Below are 14,898 nucleotides of genomic sequence, written 5' to 3'. Positions count from 1 at the left end.
GTTCTAGCAATGCTTTTGTGTACTGACACTGTTTTGTACATTAAAATTAAAATGTACATTAAAGGCTTTTAAAGAATTGAGAAAAGTGTTACTGTGAGCAGTTGCCTTTTAAGCACCAGAATAAAGCCATACTGATATTTATAAAGCACACCGCAACCTAGTGCTCCATCCAGACGTGTTGACCATTTTCAGTGTTCTTATTTTGCGAAGTAGTGTAATACAGTGCAGGAATGGAACTGCATTTTATATCGATCGAGATAGGAACACGCAGTTCACACATCGAGCCTCCAATCTGTCGCTTGACGGCCTCAGCGGGGCCGGATTTCCGGGTTTTATAGAATTTCTCTTTTGTGCTTATGAATTCATCGTTCACAGATCTGCAGTGTACTGAAGAGAGTGTGCTATGATAACGGAAGAAGGCCAGCCACAGAATGTCTTGCCGTCAGCGATGGCCGTTGAAGAAAATGGCGACTCCCAGGTTGCTCCTTTCTACGACGACAGAGTTGTGCTCATCACTGGAGCAACAGGCTTCATAGGAAAGGTCAGCCTACACGATACTACTTTTATAATGAGCACATCACTCCACGTGTCTGTGTGGTGTCGTAGCTTAGACTCGTAGCAAAATTCAAACGTAAGTTTCTTCAGTCAGAAGAGTGCACTCACTGGTATAGCATTAAGTCTCATGCTGTGCATCACAATACAGCTAAGACGTGTACCTAATATAGAATAATTAAATGTTGCTTTATTGCTGTTAATTTGCTTATTCAGAAGTTTATAGCTGAGCGCCAGAAAAAGCCTAATTTGAGAATACCCGCCTAATCGCTGCTGAAGCGAAAAGCATCGGGGCTCCACGCGGACGAAGTCTATTTCGCACTCTAGAGAGGACGCTGCGAGCGCAAGTCAAACTAGAACGTCAAACACTAGACCAGGCTCCACACGCTCTTTTCACAGCGCCAGGGTGGAAGCGGAGGGAAGGGAAATTAGCACGCGGTAGCATTCCTTGCATTGCAATGGTGGAGCTGATGGTACTGCCAGATTTCCTACACCTGATATCGGAATTACTATGGTTATTGCATTATATTGCTTAACTTTGTTCTAGTTCATAATTCAGAACACACTCATGAGCAGAAAGTTATCGACCTGGGTCCGCAACGTGCACGTGTGCAATTTGTGATTATATTACGACGTCAACTGAAGTATTTCTGGAATCTTTAATTATCCTGCATTCGAACAAGCATGACAACCAAAGCTAACTTTTCCCCGTCCGTCAACCGAAATAACATGGCCTTGAGAAGGATGTAATTAAATTAGTCTAAAGCAGAAATACGCTTGCTCGATAAATCAAAAACATCAGACTGTGTCTCACACGCTAAGCAAAATTTTCAGCCTTACGAGGATACATTTCGAGATGAGTCGTTGGCTTGTTGGACAAGTAGTTATTCGCCGGCGGGAGGCAGTTTATTCCGCTTAGATCTCTCTCTTTTGATTACCTTTCCAATTTCTGCTTATTTTCTCAGAGCCCTGTTCTTCCATTCTTTTCGTTTAAGATTATCTTTGTAAATATTATGGTAAAAAAGTCGGCATTAAAATCCGCCTATTTGTAGAAGACGGCGTATTTCCTAGTGAAGTCAGGAATACTAACGATAAAATTAAATTGACAAAGCCGGGCAGGGTAGTAACAACTGACATACGTCAATATATATAGAAACAAAATAGGTATATATTGGTTAGAATTAAAAAGAATGAAGTGTTTTTATTCTCATAATGAACCCACAGTTTTATGTTACTCCAAACATCGTTAGTAGGAGTCGTCATATCTTCTGACTTGACCGAGACAGAGCGTCTACAATAGATAGGACACAGCAATGAGAAAGCTTTTCTTTTCTCTACACAATGATCGCTAATCTGTTTTCGAAATGGAGCACCTCGCTTACGTCACACGTATTAAGCCGATCATAAAATGTAGAAATGTTAGAGCAAAGCCTCTACGAGGGCGAAAATTCGGGTTTTACCTCGCTGGGTTCCAATGACCTTGAGCTGTGTCCGAGCGACCTTAAGCTGGGTCGATTGCCGTTCAATAAAGACAGATACAGCATTTTAATTTCCCGCCCCCAGTATTCTTTAAAACTATACAAAGGAATTGCAGATTGAACATGCGTTGTTAATGTAAGAAGTGTGATTGGTTTATGTGAAAGGAAAGAAAGGCGACTGTCACACTCCTCCGTGGACATCTGCAGAGAGCCGCAAAGGAAAGGTTTGGCTGGTTTATTTTGTGGAGTTTAAAGTCTGAAAGTGACTCAGGCTATGCGAGGCGCCGTAGTGGAGACTCCGGAAATTTCGACCACCTGCGGTTGGTTAACGTGCACTGACATCGCACAGCACACGGGCGCCTTGCTTTTCGCCTCCACAGAAAAGCGGCCGCCGAGAGGAAGGTGGGAGTGAAAGAAGGAGGAGGAGGAGGAGGAAGAATATTTATTTCCGCCGAATATGGCGCCGCAGCCACCTTCGGGTCCGCACGCAGGCGTCCAGGGAGGCAGTCTGTCGCACCGCGGCCGGAGGACATCCGGCCCCGGCTAGGAAAAGAGGTCTTCAGCCTCGGCCGCCAGGCGGACGGCGAATCGCTGAGTTTTTTCGTCGGAGCTTCTTAGCGTGGTCTCCCATTCATCGCTAGTTTTAATCGCGTTGCGCCCTGGGGCACGAACGCATCTCCATATTATGTGATCTAATGTTGCCACCTGGCCGCAAAATTTACAAATTTCGGTTTCTGCACCGTCCCTCTTCCGCCCTCTGGCACCCGTCCAACTCCTTCACAGGGGCGAAAAGAAATTTCGAGCTTGGAGTCTTCTCCAGTCGTATGATTCCTTTTTACTCAGGGATCTATCCGGTGGCGGATATATCCTCCGGTCTTTCTTCAGGTTGTCGGTTACATCCCTAAACGTACCAATACATTCTTTGCTTTTAGTTGTTGTTGTGGAGGCGTGCGCAGCACCCCGAGGTAGCGAGGAGCGGGCGAGCATGTGGTCAGCCTCGTTGCCGGCGAGGCCGGCGTGTGCTGGGGTCCAGATTATGGTCATGCTTTCGGCGAGAGACGACTCGTTCACAATTTTTGCAGCACAATTGGTGACTCTACCCTTGCTAAAATTCCTAACCGCCGCTTTGCTATCGCTGATGACGTGTTTCACGCCTGGTCGTGCAATGGCTATGGCTATTGCAGTCTCCTCCGCCTCTACCGGCGGTATGGATCTCGGTTTCTTTCGATTCCTATGGCGATCCCGGTGTCTAATAGGGCGACCAAGGTTACGTCGCCTTCTTTCCCGGTCGCTGCTTCGGTGTAGGCGACCGATACCGGCGGGAGTTTGTCCAATTTGTTAGCGAGGTGCTTAGCTCTGCTTTTCCTCCTCCCCTCGTCGTGTACGGGGTGCATGTTCTTCGGTATGGGCGAGACGTATAGATGCTTTCTGATTTCTCGATCGATGCTTTCTCTGACACTTTCGCCTTCCCCGGGCGCTAGTAGGTTTACCCAGTCGAGGATTTGCCTACCCGCCGCAGTTTCTGCGAGTCGCTCTCACTGGGACAGCCTGACCGCCGCAGGTAGCTCTTTCCATTCATTATGAAACCCCATTTTCTCTAGAATGTCGTTAGAAGTAGTTGTGGGGAGTCCTAGAGCGCACTTCGTGCATCTCTTAATTATGGTGTTTAATTCGCGTTCTTTGGTCTTGTTGATATTTAGGAATGGAGTCGCGTAGCAGATTCTGCTCGTGATAAAAGCGTGTACGAGTCTGAGTATAATAGCCTCAGTGAGACCATTACTTCTGTTGGACGTCTTCTTAAATACTCTGACTAGGAGCTCCACCTGATCTTTTAATTTCTTAATCAGGCTTTTGTTACTAGCCCTGCGGTTGATAATCATACCTAATATTCTAATTTAATCTACTTTCGGGACTTCGTTCCCGTTGACTTTAATTTTGATATCTGGAGTATCTTCCCATTACTGCTGGTCATTACCAGGAGCTCCGATTTTTCTGGCGAACAGCAGAGACCTACGTCCTCTGCATATTTGCTGATTATATCTGCTGCCTCTTGGAGCCTGGATATGATGTACGAGTCGTTCCCTTCGCACATCCAGACGGTCACATCTTCCGCGTAGATGCTTAGTTTTAAGTCATCGAGATGGCCAAGCTTATGGAATATCAAGATAGGCATCGTATAGTGAAATTCTTCAGAGCACTTTGGCCACCTTGGGTTATTTAACGTGCACAGACATCGTAATGCACGTCGACGCCTGTGCATTTCGCCTTCATTGAAGAGCTGCCACTGCGGTAGGGTTTAAATGGAGGCGAAAACCAAAAGGCGCTATCGCGTCCACTCTTTAGGTGGAGCTTCAGCGTTTCCTAATTCAAGCCGTCAATTAGTGTAGAGTCAGGGACAAAGGTTTGTGGGACGCGGATTTGTGGAAAAACATTTATTTCTCCATTGCCTCGCTCGTTTGTCTACTGATATTTATTTTTCTGAATGGGGCGTTCATGTTTCCAAGTGATTCAGCAACTTTCATTCTCTATATGAGTCCGACTGCAATGAAATATTTTTTCCAGACCTCACGTCCTGCAATATTTTGTTACTAACTGTGCAGCTTTGGTAAACCATGCTTAGCAGAGGTTTCGCTTGTACATCGAGGATCAAGCCATGCTTAAGCAACATCATTTTTGTTTAGTTTCTGCACACATAATAATGTCGGCACGCTTGAATGCTTTACAGGAAAGCTATGCCTTTATTTGTAATCTCTACACGTGTGTATACTCAAAAAGTGAACATTTAAAATACACGGTCTCTTTTACACTAGTAGAGCCATATGAGGGCACGTTGGTTTTTGGTATCGGCTCCGACTACTCGTCTGAAGAAATTTAAGTAAGCGACTGCAGCTGATCGTACATACAGATCGACATCACTCGGAACAGTACAGCATAACAGCACACAATGTAAAGTACACAGGAGAAAGAGGAGGCAGATGTTTACCAAACAAAAAGTAGTGGCTTGTGGTTATGGGTAGAGTCTGTAATCCAGTGCGCCATTTGCCCAAGCTGCCTTCGGGACCTTTTGGATTCGGACCTTCTGGTTCTCAAAGTTGTTGGTCAGATCGCAGAAAATACTTGCTTTGTGTCTTTAGAGTCTTGGTTCGACCCCACATTCCCACTGTGAAAGACAGGGAGGATTCCAGCATGGAATTCTTTAAATCGCCGTAAATCAAAATTAGTCTATGACAAGCACACCCCGAGAAATGCAATGCTGCTCTGAAAAGTGCTTGAAGAAAATGTGATATTTTTATTTCTAAAATATCGCATTAAAAAGGAATAAATTGTCGTCTAATGCTTAGCAGTTTTTATGCAGACAATTAGTTTAAGAATGGGTTATATGTGGTCATATCTTCATAAGCAATGTCTAAGTGCCTGTCTAGAATACAACAGCTGAACTTCTTTTTCTTTTTTTTTTCTATGCAGTCAATATTTATCACGAAATTTTTAATGTGTGGCGCCACGAGATATCTCTTCAAGAAAAACATTCAACACACACTGTTGATAGGTATTTGTTGGGGCTGGGTGTTACACAGAGTACGGAAACTTAAAAGCCCAATATTTTTCACATCTTGTCAACACACGCCATTGAAACAACAGGCGCTTCTGGAAGCGCCGATACTTTGCGATAAGTATTCGAATGAAAAAAATAACCTGTGTTACTTTTTTAACTGAAAAAAACACGTTCATTATCCTACACGTAATGAAGCCAACTATCTCTATTTAAGTCCGCGCGTTTAATAATTTAAGAGGCCGATGAAAGAAGTGCGCATTCTTCGATCAAGTCACATTGTCCTCTCGTGCTGCCGGTCTAAATATGCTTCAATAAAAACAGCGGCTGTCTGCACCCATCCGGGTAAAACGGGCTCCAGTGTCCTTCTGGTAAACATTGAGTCGAATATTTCGGAATTCGGCAGGCTTTACGAACAGGCACCACGATGTTTTTGGTTATATGGGCATCAAAAGTTGTCTAAAAGAACGGTCTTCTGCAGTCATTTTCATTCCCTTTTTAGCAAAGTTTGTTTGAACAATACCAACGATGCGCTTTGCATTTTAGGCCCCCCCCCCCCCCCCTCCCACCTCTTCTCTTGAATTTTAGAATTTTCTAGCTCGTATACCATCCATATATTCAGTAATTTTATTATCAGCACCTCGTCTTGCTGGAAGTGTTTACAGCGCTACACTGCTGACCTCTAGAACTCGGGATCACATCTTGGGCGCAGCGAGCTCATTCCGATGGAGGTAAAAGGCAAGGCAAGGCTGTATTTGGCGACACCAGTGCGTAATAAAGAACATTAGGTGGTGAAGATTTCTGGTGCAATCTATTAGTGTTTACCTCAGCCAGAGTAGCTTTGGGCCGTCAAACAAACGACCTTACCTCCAAATTACAGATGCGCAGTCTCACTAAGCATTCTCACCTTTTAGGTACTGCTGGAGAAATTGCTTCGGTCTTGTCCCAGACTGAAGCGAGTCTACGTTTTGGTTCGATGCAAGCGCGGAGAAGAACCGCAAGCCAGGATGAACGCAGTGCTTAATTTGCCGGTAAAATATGCCTTAGCTCCTTTCTTTTTGAAAATATCATTTTTTTCACTTTAGCGTGTTTTTAACACGACAGTGCAACTCAAGCTATTCGATTTGACTATGCAACTCAACAATGTGTCTCCTCCCCTCGAACGTTGCATAAAAACCGCAGACACTTCGCTTCTGCTGATGTAGCACTGAAGGGCCACACTGGAAGTGTTTCATATTTTATCATAAAGCAGAAGCACGCAACCCACCACAATGGCTAGTTTGGTTTCATCGCATGACAGATGTAGTTTGGATACAAGAGATGGAAGCCAAACTTAACGTCCATCCGACATTCAGATCATAGTATGATTTCGATCTGAATGCCTAGCGCTAACAAGAGATGCGCATATCCGTGTGAATGACCAACCTCCACATTCGTAAAATAATTAAAGCGCACCGTCAAGAGAAGCGCCACTTCCAGGGTCACGGCGTAGTTCGATAGAGCGAATAACCGATGAAATCATGGAAATGAATATATCAGATATGATACACTTAGTGCTGTAAATAAATACGAGTGCATCATCTTAAGCGGCATTTCTGTGATCCCGCATGTGCTCGGTGCTCGACTTGCTGATCACGGATGGTGCTCCCTGCTCCTGCCCCTCGCCCACCGCTTTTAAATAAGTTCCCGCCTTACAGTTGGTGGATATGCTGGTTGCTAACGGGCCAACGTGGCAATGGAGCTCAGCTGCCTTGCTCTTATGATATATGAGATGTCTGAATACATTCAACATCAAGCCGTGCAAGGAGGCATGGCTGTCATATGTACTGGCTTCCTTCACCAATGGGACCAGAGTAACTTCATCAGGGCCGACAAGTATAATGTGGAAGATTTGCTGGCATGTTATGAACTGGAGAACTTTTGCAGAAAATTGTATGCTGGATCAAAACTAAGGAATATGACTGTTTATCTCTAATTTGTCGCATCAGACTCACAATGGGGACATCAGAAATGGGTTTGGCTTTAAAGCTGAATGACTGAATCTATTTCATTTTGCGACAGAGATGAATTCTCCTACAGGAAGGACAGAAATTGTTCACCATCTGCTTAGACAGCGGCTCGGAGTCCTTGGGTTGGAGCGGCATCTTAAGCCAGCTGGAAGACAGCAGGCTGTGCAGTTGGGCACAAGCTAAGCGTCAGGGATTCTAAGAGGACTCTGTTTTCTCTACAGGTGTTTTCTGCATGTTTAAAGATGTCCTGAATATGTGGGTCATGTCTCATGTGCCATACTGGTGCCGCCACGTCAAATGGCGCATGTTTAACGGTGGCTTCCGCAGCTAGCGCCGGTGGAACGGCGCGCTTGATAGCGGAGGCTACGAATTTAACCGTATTGATGGCGCCATCTGGGAGCCGCGGTGCTAAATGCAGGATGTTTAACCTTGCCTAAACCTTGTTTCACAAGCGGAAGCACCAGCCGTTTTGGCTCAGTGGTTACGACGCTCGCCTACTGAACCCGCGTACCCGAGTTCGAAGCCGATCGGTTGGAATCAGCCCCGACATTTTATTTAGTATGCAAGCCCTGAGAGAGGTCATGGTCACTCCTTGGTCAATCATAAACTCAATCACTCTCTGTTCGCTGGAGTACTATAAAATCGCCTCGGGGAGATTCGGGCATTGGAGCCACTATGCAAGATTTAGTTTCAATTACCCGCGAGAAGCCACATGTATTTGACCTCACGAAACAGCTTAGCCAATCAGAGTGACGGCAAAAACAAGACTGGAAAGGATTCTTCGTCAGCTGTGGTGAGTTTATAAGAGGCTTTTCACTAACGCGTTGTTCTATTAGGAACAGAATCGCCTTACAGTTTGTGGAGTTCTCTACGGGGCTGCGGCTCTGCTCTCAGAGCCAAACGCCGTGCCGCTAGCTCTGACAAGACGCGTGGCCGGGAAGAAGGACACACTGAGGCTCAGCCAGTGGTACAAACTGTTTACTGGGAGTTACCAATGACCCTCAGTCGTAGCAGCATCCGCGCGCTGTGACGTCGCGGTGTCGTCTCTCATGATGCAGTGGCTTTCCGCCGGAGAGGGGAGGGGTAAAGAGGGGCTAACCGCGGCGCGGTACGCCAGTACTTCTCACCCCAGCTCTCTCCGCTGCAGCTCCGAGAGAAGAAGGCCATGCAGGAAGGATGAGAGCACCCGTGAAAGAGAGAGAGAGGGCGTTCACCGCGTCTTGCGGGCCAGAGGAATGTTGGATCTCCAGAGGTTTCATCACCCAATAATCCATCACCGAGTCTTAGCGCTGACAGCTTAGAGATCTGTGTCCAGATTCTTGCATTTCATCATTATCTTCATCCAGATTACACTCACTGCAGGGGAAGGCCTCTCCCACATTCCTCTATCTGACCCGGTGCTGTGCTAGCTGTATCTACTTGACCCCTGCGAGCTTCTTAACCTCATCTGCCCACCTAACTTACTGCCGCAGCCTACTACGGTTCCCTTCTCTTGGAATCCAGTTTGTTACCCTAAGCGACCATCGGTTATCCTGTCTTTTCACTACATGTCTTGCCCATGCCCATGTCTTCTTGATTCCCACTAGAATGTAATTAACTCGAGTTATTTCTCTGACCCTCTCTGCGCGCGTCCCATCTCTAAGCGTTACACCTACTATTTTTCATTCCATACCCTCTGCTTTGCCCTCAACTTCTGTAGAAACCTTTTCGTTAGCCTCCACGTCTCAGCCCCATATGTGAGTACAGGGAAGATGCAACTGTTGTATACTTTCCTTTTGATCGATACTGGTAAGATGCTGGTCATAATCTTCGGGTACTTGCCAAATGCACTCCATCTCAAAATTATTCTCCTTGTTATTTCCTTTTCATTGTTTGGATCTGTGGTTACTATCTGTCCTAAGCAGACATTTTCGTCCACCACTTCAGTGTTTTGTTATCTATTGTGAACTGCAGTTCCTTCCCAAGATCGTTGAACATTACCTTTGTCTTGATTTTCAAGCCTACCTTTCTACTTTTCCTGTCAAGATCATCTATCATTATTTGCAGTTCATCCCCTAAGTTACTTAGCAAGGCAATGTCATCAGAAAATCGCAGATTACTGAGATATTCTCCATCTGTCCTTATCCCTAACTGTTCTCATTCCAAGTCTCTGAATACATCCTCTAAGCAAGCTGTGAATAGTACTGGAGAGATCGTGTCTCCTTGCTTAACACCTTTTTTATAGGATTTTATTACAGATTTATGATTGCTGTTTTTATCGCTGCTTCTTATCGAACTATACTCTCAGGCCAAGCTGGAAGAGTATCTGATGCTGCATCGGTTCGTTGCTGATGCGACAGCGGATGTGAGTCTCGAACTCTAACCAGAGAAATAATTACGTAGTTTGAAGCATAGAGAATATATCACTGTCGGCGTAACACGCTCATGTTGCCAAATGACAGAAAAAAACCGGGTAGTTTTGACACATCCGCTCAAGAGGCGATATTATCTCTTGATATATAAACGAAACCGATTTCACCGGATGTTGACGTCGTCGGCTGTGAGTAACTTCTATTGGCAGGCCGGAAGGCGTTTCAAGCTGTTGGGAGCGTATACCTAATGTACGCAAACATGGCACTTCTTTGCTAAGCGCTTACGCGGATGCAAATCCCCTGAGCGAATAATGAAAAGTTAACGATAACTCCTACTTTTTGTTTCAAGTGTAATGATCACAAGAAAATTAATGGGATGGAAAACAAAACACTGCCCCAGATTGTAATTTTCAAAACCGAACCTGCTACTAGGTCCCAAAAACTGTTGAGTCTGACTACGGTTGTGGGAACTGTATGGTTGCAAATGATAAAGTTTCGTGAAGCTCTAGTGTCTTTGCGCCACTCAATTCGTGTTTTGCCCAGGTGTTCGATCGCCTCAAGGAGGAGCATCCAGGTGCTTTCGATAAAGTCAAGGTAGTTGTAGGAGACCTGGCTCTTCCATGTTTAGGCATGAGCGACGTTGAGCAAGCTTCCTTACTAAAAGAAGTCTCCGTCGTCTTCCACTTGGGCGCTACAGTCCGGTTCAACATACCGCTCAAGTGAGTTGAATAAGCTTTTATTGCCTCGTGTCAAAATGCAAACATCTGTACTGGTACTGTACGTATGATGGCTGAATGCTCATTTTCTATGATAACTTCCCGTCCTTTATAGTATAGAAACTATGGAGCAACGAAAACGGATACGATCATTTAGTGACCTATATTCGGTATTATAGGTATAAAGAAACGCTTACACATTTTAGAAAACTTTTCCAGCAACCGATGCAAATAGGCCAACTCAGATGACAAATATCTCGGCAAACTCAAACATTCATTATTGAACAGCGCTTGGACATTCCATACAATGAAAACAAAATCAGTCTCTTATAAGACTTTTGTTCGTTTCCAATTTGCTTAGCACTTTGCATTCCGGCAATCGTATACTTTTCAAAGACTTCGGTTATGATTGCGACCACAGTACTCTAAATATTTCTCGAAGTGTATATATATATATATATATATATATATATATATATATATATATATATATATATATATATATATATATATATATATATATATATATATATATATATATATATATATATATATATATATATATGTATATATATATAGGTTGCGAGAACATAACGTACTAAACTGCTAAAAGAGTATATAGCGAAGTATACGCTTCATTAAAGGAAACATTTTTTATTTTTCATTTCACTCGACGTTTAGATCGGTGATCGATCTTTCTCAAGTGTGAATCTTCTTGGATAGTGTTGCCGCTTTTAAGCTTTTGGACACAGACCACACCTGGGTAGGAAAACAAAATGTGAGAGACAGACGAAAGAGACAGATCCAGTAGGGAAGGATGATGTCCAGGGGTGCCATCCCAGGTGCAGCTCTGAGCTCGACAGGCCTGTCGAATTGCGCTGACACAGGTGCCTGGATGCATAGCCTCTGCTGCGAAAGAATGCGGGCTATTGTCACTCTTCCTGGCCACCACGACTGAAGAGTGGGAGTAGGGAGAAAGAGATCTCCACAATTGTTGCCGCTGCAACAAAAAAAAAAAGGGGGGGGGGGAGGGTGGAGGTGGATAAAGAAGGGTGCTAGCTTAGAAAAAAGTCGGAAGCAAGCGAAAGAAAATAGAAAGAGGGGAGAGCGGTAGGAGGTAAGTGGCCTTGACAAGAGGAGAACACGCAAACACTTTGGCATTCAAAAAAGGTGATGACCTCAGACGACTTGGCTAGGTGTGCTTTGTGCATTACAGTTGGAATTTTCCTGTGTTCGTGACATCGGAAGAGAGGACAGGACCCCGTGGTTTTTGTTTAAGCCCTGTTGTAGAGTATTAAATTAAAAATGGAATATGATTCTCCTTGTTCGCGCTCACGAGTGTTTTTGAAGCCACTCTGTAATATTGTGACTTTAAGATTATCGAACTCATGCTCTTCCTTGCGAAGGTGCTTCGAAAGGGGGAGGTTGGGAAGGGTTTGAGCGTGTGAGCGGTGGTTAATAAATCTCGATAGGAGGGAATTATCTGTTTGGCCAATGTACTGCATACCACAGTCACCACACTCGAGCATGTAAACAACGTTGCTAGAATCGCAATTTAAATCTTCTCGCATAAAATGTTTGAAATTTGAGTGGGTGCTTTTAGCCAGTGCTGTGGTCTGCATGTGTTTACAGATTTGACATCGGCTTTTTCCGCATGACGTGCAACCCAAAGGTCTCGGTTTATTGACAGTTCGGTGGACAACATGGTTTTGTAAATTCTTTGGTCTTCTGTATGTTACCTGAGGAGCCGTCGAGAATATATTGGAGAGTCGTTCACTTTGTTCAATGATATTGATATGTTTTTTTAAGGATTTTGTTAATATTCGGGATATTGTCTGCGAAGGTTAGAATGAGATTACAGTGTTGTGGTGTTGGCTGTGATTCCGCAAGGATGTGATGACGGTTACTTATTTCAGCCCTTTTTATGGCATCTTCGATGATAGAGGGCGGGTAGCGTTGTTTCTCTGGTGTTACTCGCATGCGATTAGCATTTTCTTGAAAATCTACGAATTTTGAGCAAATGCGTTTGAATCTGATAGCCTGCGAGTATGGAATTGAAGTCTTGCAGTGGCGTGGATGGCAGCTTTTGAAGTGAAGGTATTGTTGTCTGTCTGTGGGCTTTTAGTAAACGCTAGTGATTATTGCGCCCCCTTCAACTCGAGCCAGAATATCTAAGAAGTTGATTTTAATAGTTTAGTAGGTGTGTGTGAAAAAGATGTTAGGGGGTATTTTGTTGAATGAGGCAATAAACTTAACGAGTTCGTCCTCTGTTTCGGTCCAAATCATGAATATGTCATCCAGAAAGCGTTTGTAAAAAATTGATTTGATTGCACATGAGGACAGAAAGTCGGACTCAATTTTGCTGATAAATATGTTTGCGTAATTTGGAGCCATTTTGGTGTCCATAGCTGTACCACTAGTTTGAAGATAGTATGAGTTGTTGAATTAAAAAGTGTTAAGTTTAAGGACCAGATTGGCTAGTGTCTCGATGGTACTTGGACTAGGAGATTCTAAAATTTTATATTTCTCGTATGCTCCGATCATGGCCTGGATACCGTCGTCATTTGGGATGTTAGTGTAAAGTGACACCACGTCAAGGGTGACTAGGAAAGCGCCATGAGTGAAGGTAACATTGGATAATTCTCTCAGGAAATGATTGGTGTCGCGTATGTAAGATGGATATTTCGGAGGTATGTGTTTGATTAGGGAATTGATATAATCTGAAACTGGCTCTGTGAGTGTGCCGATACCGGAAACAATAGGTCGCCCTGGATTTGTGTATTTTCGGGAGCATGTAGAAGCGCCCCGCTGAGGCATTTTTTGGCGTCAGTGCCTTACTTACACGTAGGGGTAATTCACCTTCATCGGTTAGTTTAGTAAGAGTTTTTCCTATGATGCTCCGGTGTTCAGCGGTGGGATCAGATGAGAGTTTCTTATAGAATTTTGGGTTATTGAGTTGACGGTTGCCCTCCTGAATGTAATTGTCTTTGCCTAAAATGACTATACCTCCACCTTTGTCGGCGGGCTTAATAACAATGTCAGTTCGTTTGCCGAGTGAGCCTAATGCATTACGTTCTTTCCTTGTGAGGTTAGGTGGGCCAGATCTGCATGTCCCAAAGGCCTGAAGAATGTCCCCTTGTACTGCTTTTATATACATATCCAGATATTTTTCCCTACCAGGCTTGGGCGTCCACGGTTCCTGAGGTCGGGGGAGGTGCGGATTACTCGAGTTTGGTCGATCGAAAAAAATATTCACGCAGTCTAAGATTTCGAGAAAAGTTATCCAGATCTTTGAATAATTAAAATTTATTATACTGTCCATTACTTGGACAGAATTTTAGGCTGCGTGACAAAAGGGACTTTTCATCGGAGGTGAGTTGAGAGTTTGAGAGGTTAATTATAATTTCTGGAAGGTGTGGTTCCTCGGGTGTTTGGTCTAAGGTGGTTAGGTGTTCGGTTACGGTTTTGAGGTTCTTGTTGGATGGGTGTATGTGGCTCCCTGGTTGTAATTCTTTTGTAGGGTCTATGTTTGCATCAACGATTGTGTTATCCCGGGAGAACGTTCTTAGTTTCTTTGTCCAAAATTTCTCAGTTTTGCAAGACTGGAAGACCCCAAGCTCAGTTGCCTGTGATGTTGAAAGCAACATGTTGTGACGCGCCCGCCTCTCTTCGAAGTTTAATGATGCCAACGTTTGTTCGAAGTGCTCAATTGTTATTTTCAAAAGTTTAAAAGATGCCGCGAGTAGGTCTTTGCTCCATGCTAGTCGATGGGATTCCGAAAGATTATACATCGATGGGGTTAGGGATAGAGTAAGTCCTCTCGGTACAATTTCCGATTTCAGATATAATCGAACGGATTTTACGTGGAGCTCGTGCCTGATTCTTTCGTCTATTATTTTTCTTCACTTTATAAAAAAATTTCGAGAGTGTATGTCATCGCCAGAAGGAGAATTGGTGGGCGCGTGAGCCTGGTCGGCCTGTCAGTTTTGCTTCAGCCGTTGGGCTGAGCCACATCGTCGTCTGAGGTCATACCTTTGTTTTGGCGTGGTGGCTTCATCCCCGAAGCAATGCACGGTGATTGATGTTTGCTGGGATCCAGTGCCGGCCCCATTAATGCCGACATTGGAGCCATTCGTGGTCCCAGGGTTGTCGGCGTGGCAACCGGCGACGTGTCGCCCTTCCCCATGTGCGTCGGCAGTAGGGACGGCAGTTTGATGTAGAGCTCTGGTTCCGGACTGGGGT

At 44.5% G+C, this 14,898-nt stretch overlaps 1 protein-coding gene across 1 annotated transcript in view; it reads left to right on the top strand.

The window, feature by feature from the left end:
• Positions 1 to 448: 448 nt before the first annotated feature.
• LOC146192582 (fatty acyl-CoA reductase 1-like) overlaps positions 449 to 14,898 on the top strand; it is a 35,948-nt gene continuing 21,498 nt past the window's right edge. Inside the window, exons 1-3 of the mRNA XM_084600466.1 lie at positions 449 to 541; positions 9,877 to 9,933; positions 10,484 to 10,659. Coding sequence (XP_084456592.1) covers positions 449 to 541; positions 9,877 to 9,933; positions 10,484 to 10,659 — 326 coding nt within the window. The remainder of the gene's footprint in view (positions 542 to 9,876; positions 9,934 to 10,483; positions 10,660 to 14,898) is intronic.

This window comes from Amblyomma maculatum, chromosome 4, assembly GCF_055883805.1.
Source record: "Amblyomma maculatum isolate TAMU_Amacu chromosome 4, ASM5588380v1, whole genome shotgun sequence".
Classification (NCBI taxonomy): domain Eukaryota; kingdom Metazoa; phylum Arthropoda; class Arachnida; order Ixodida; family Ixodidae; genus Amblyomma; species Amblyomma maculatum.
The sequence above is the reverse complement of the archived record's forward strand: the minus strand, read 5'-3'. Positions and strand labels throughout refer to the sequence as shown.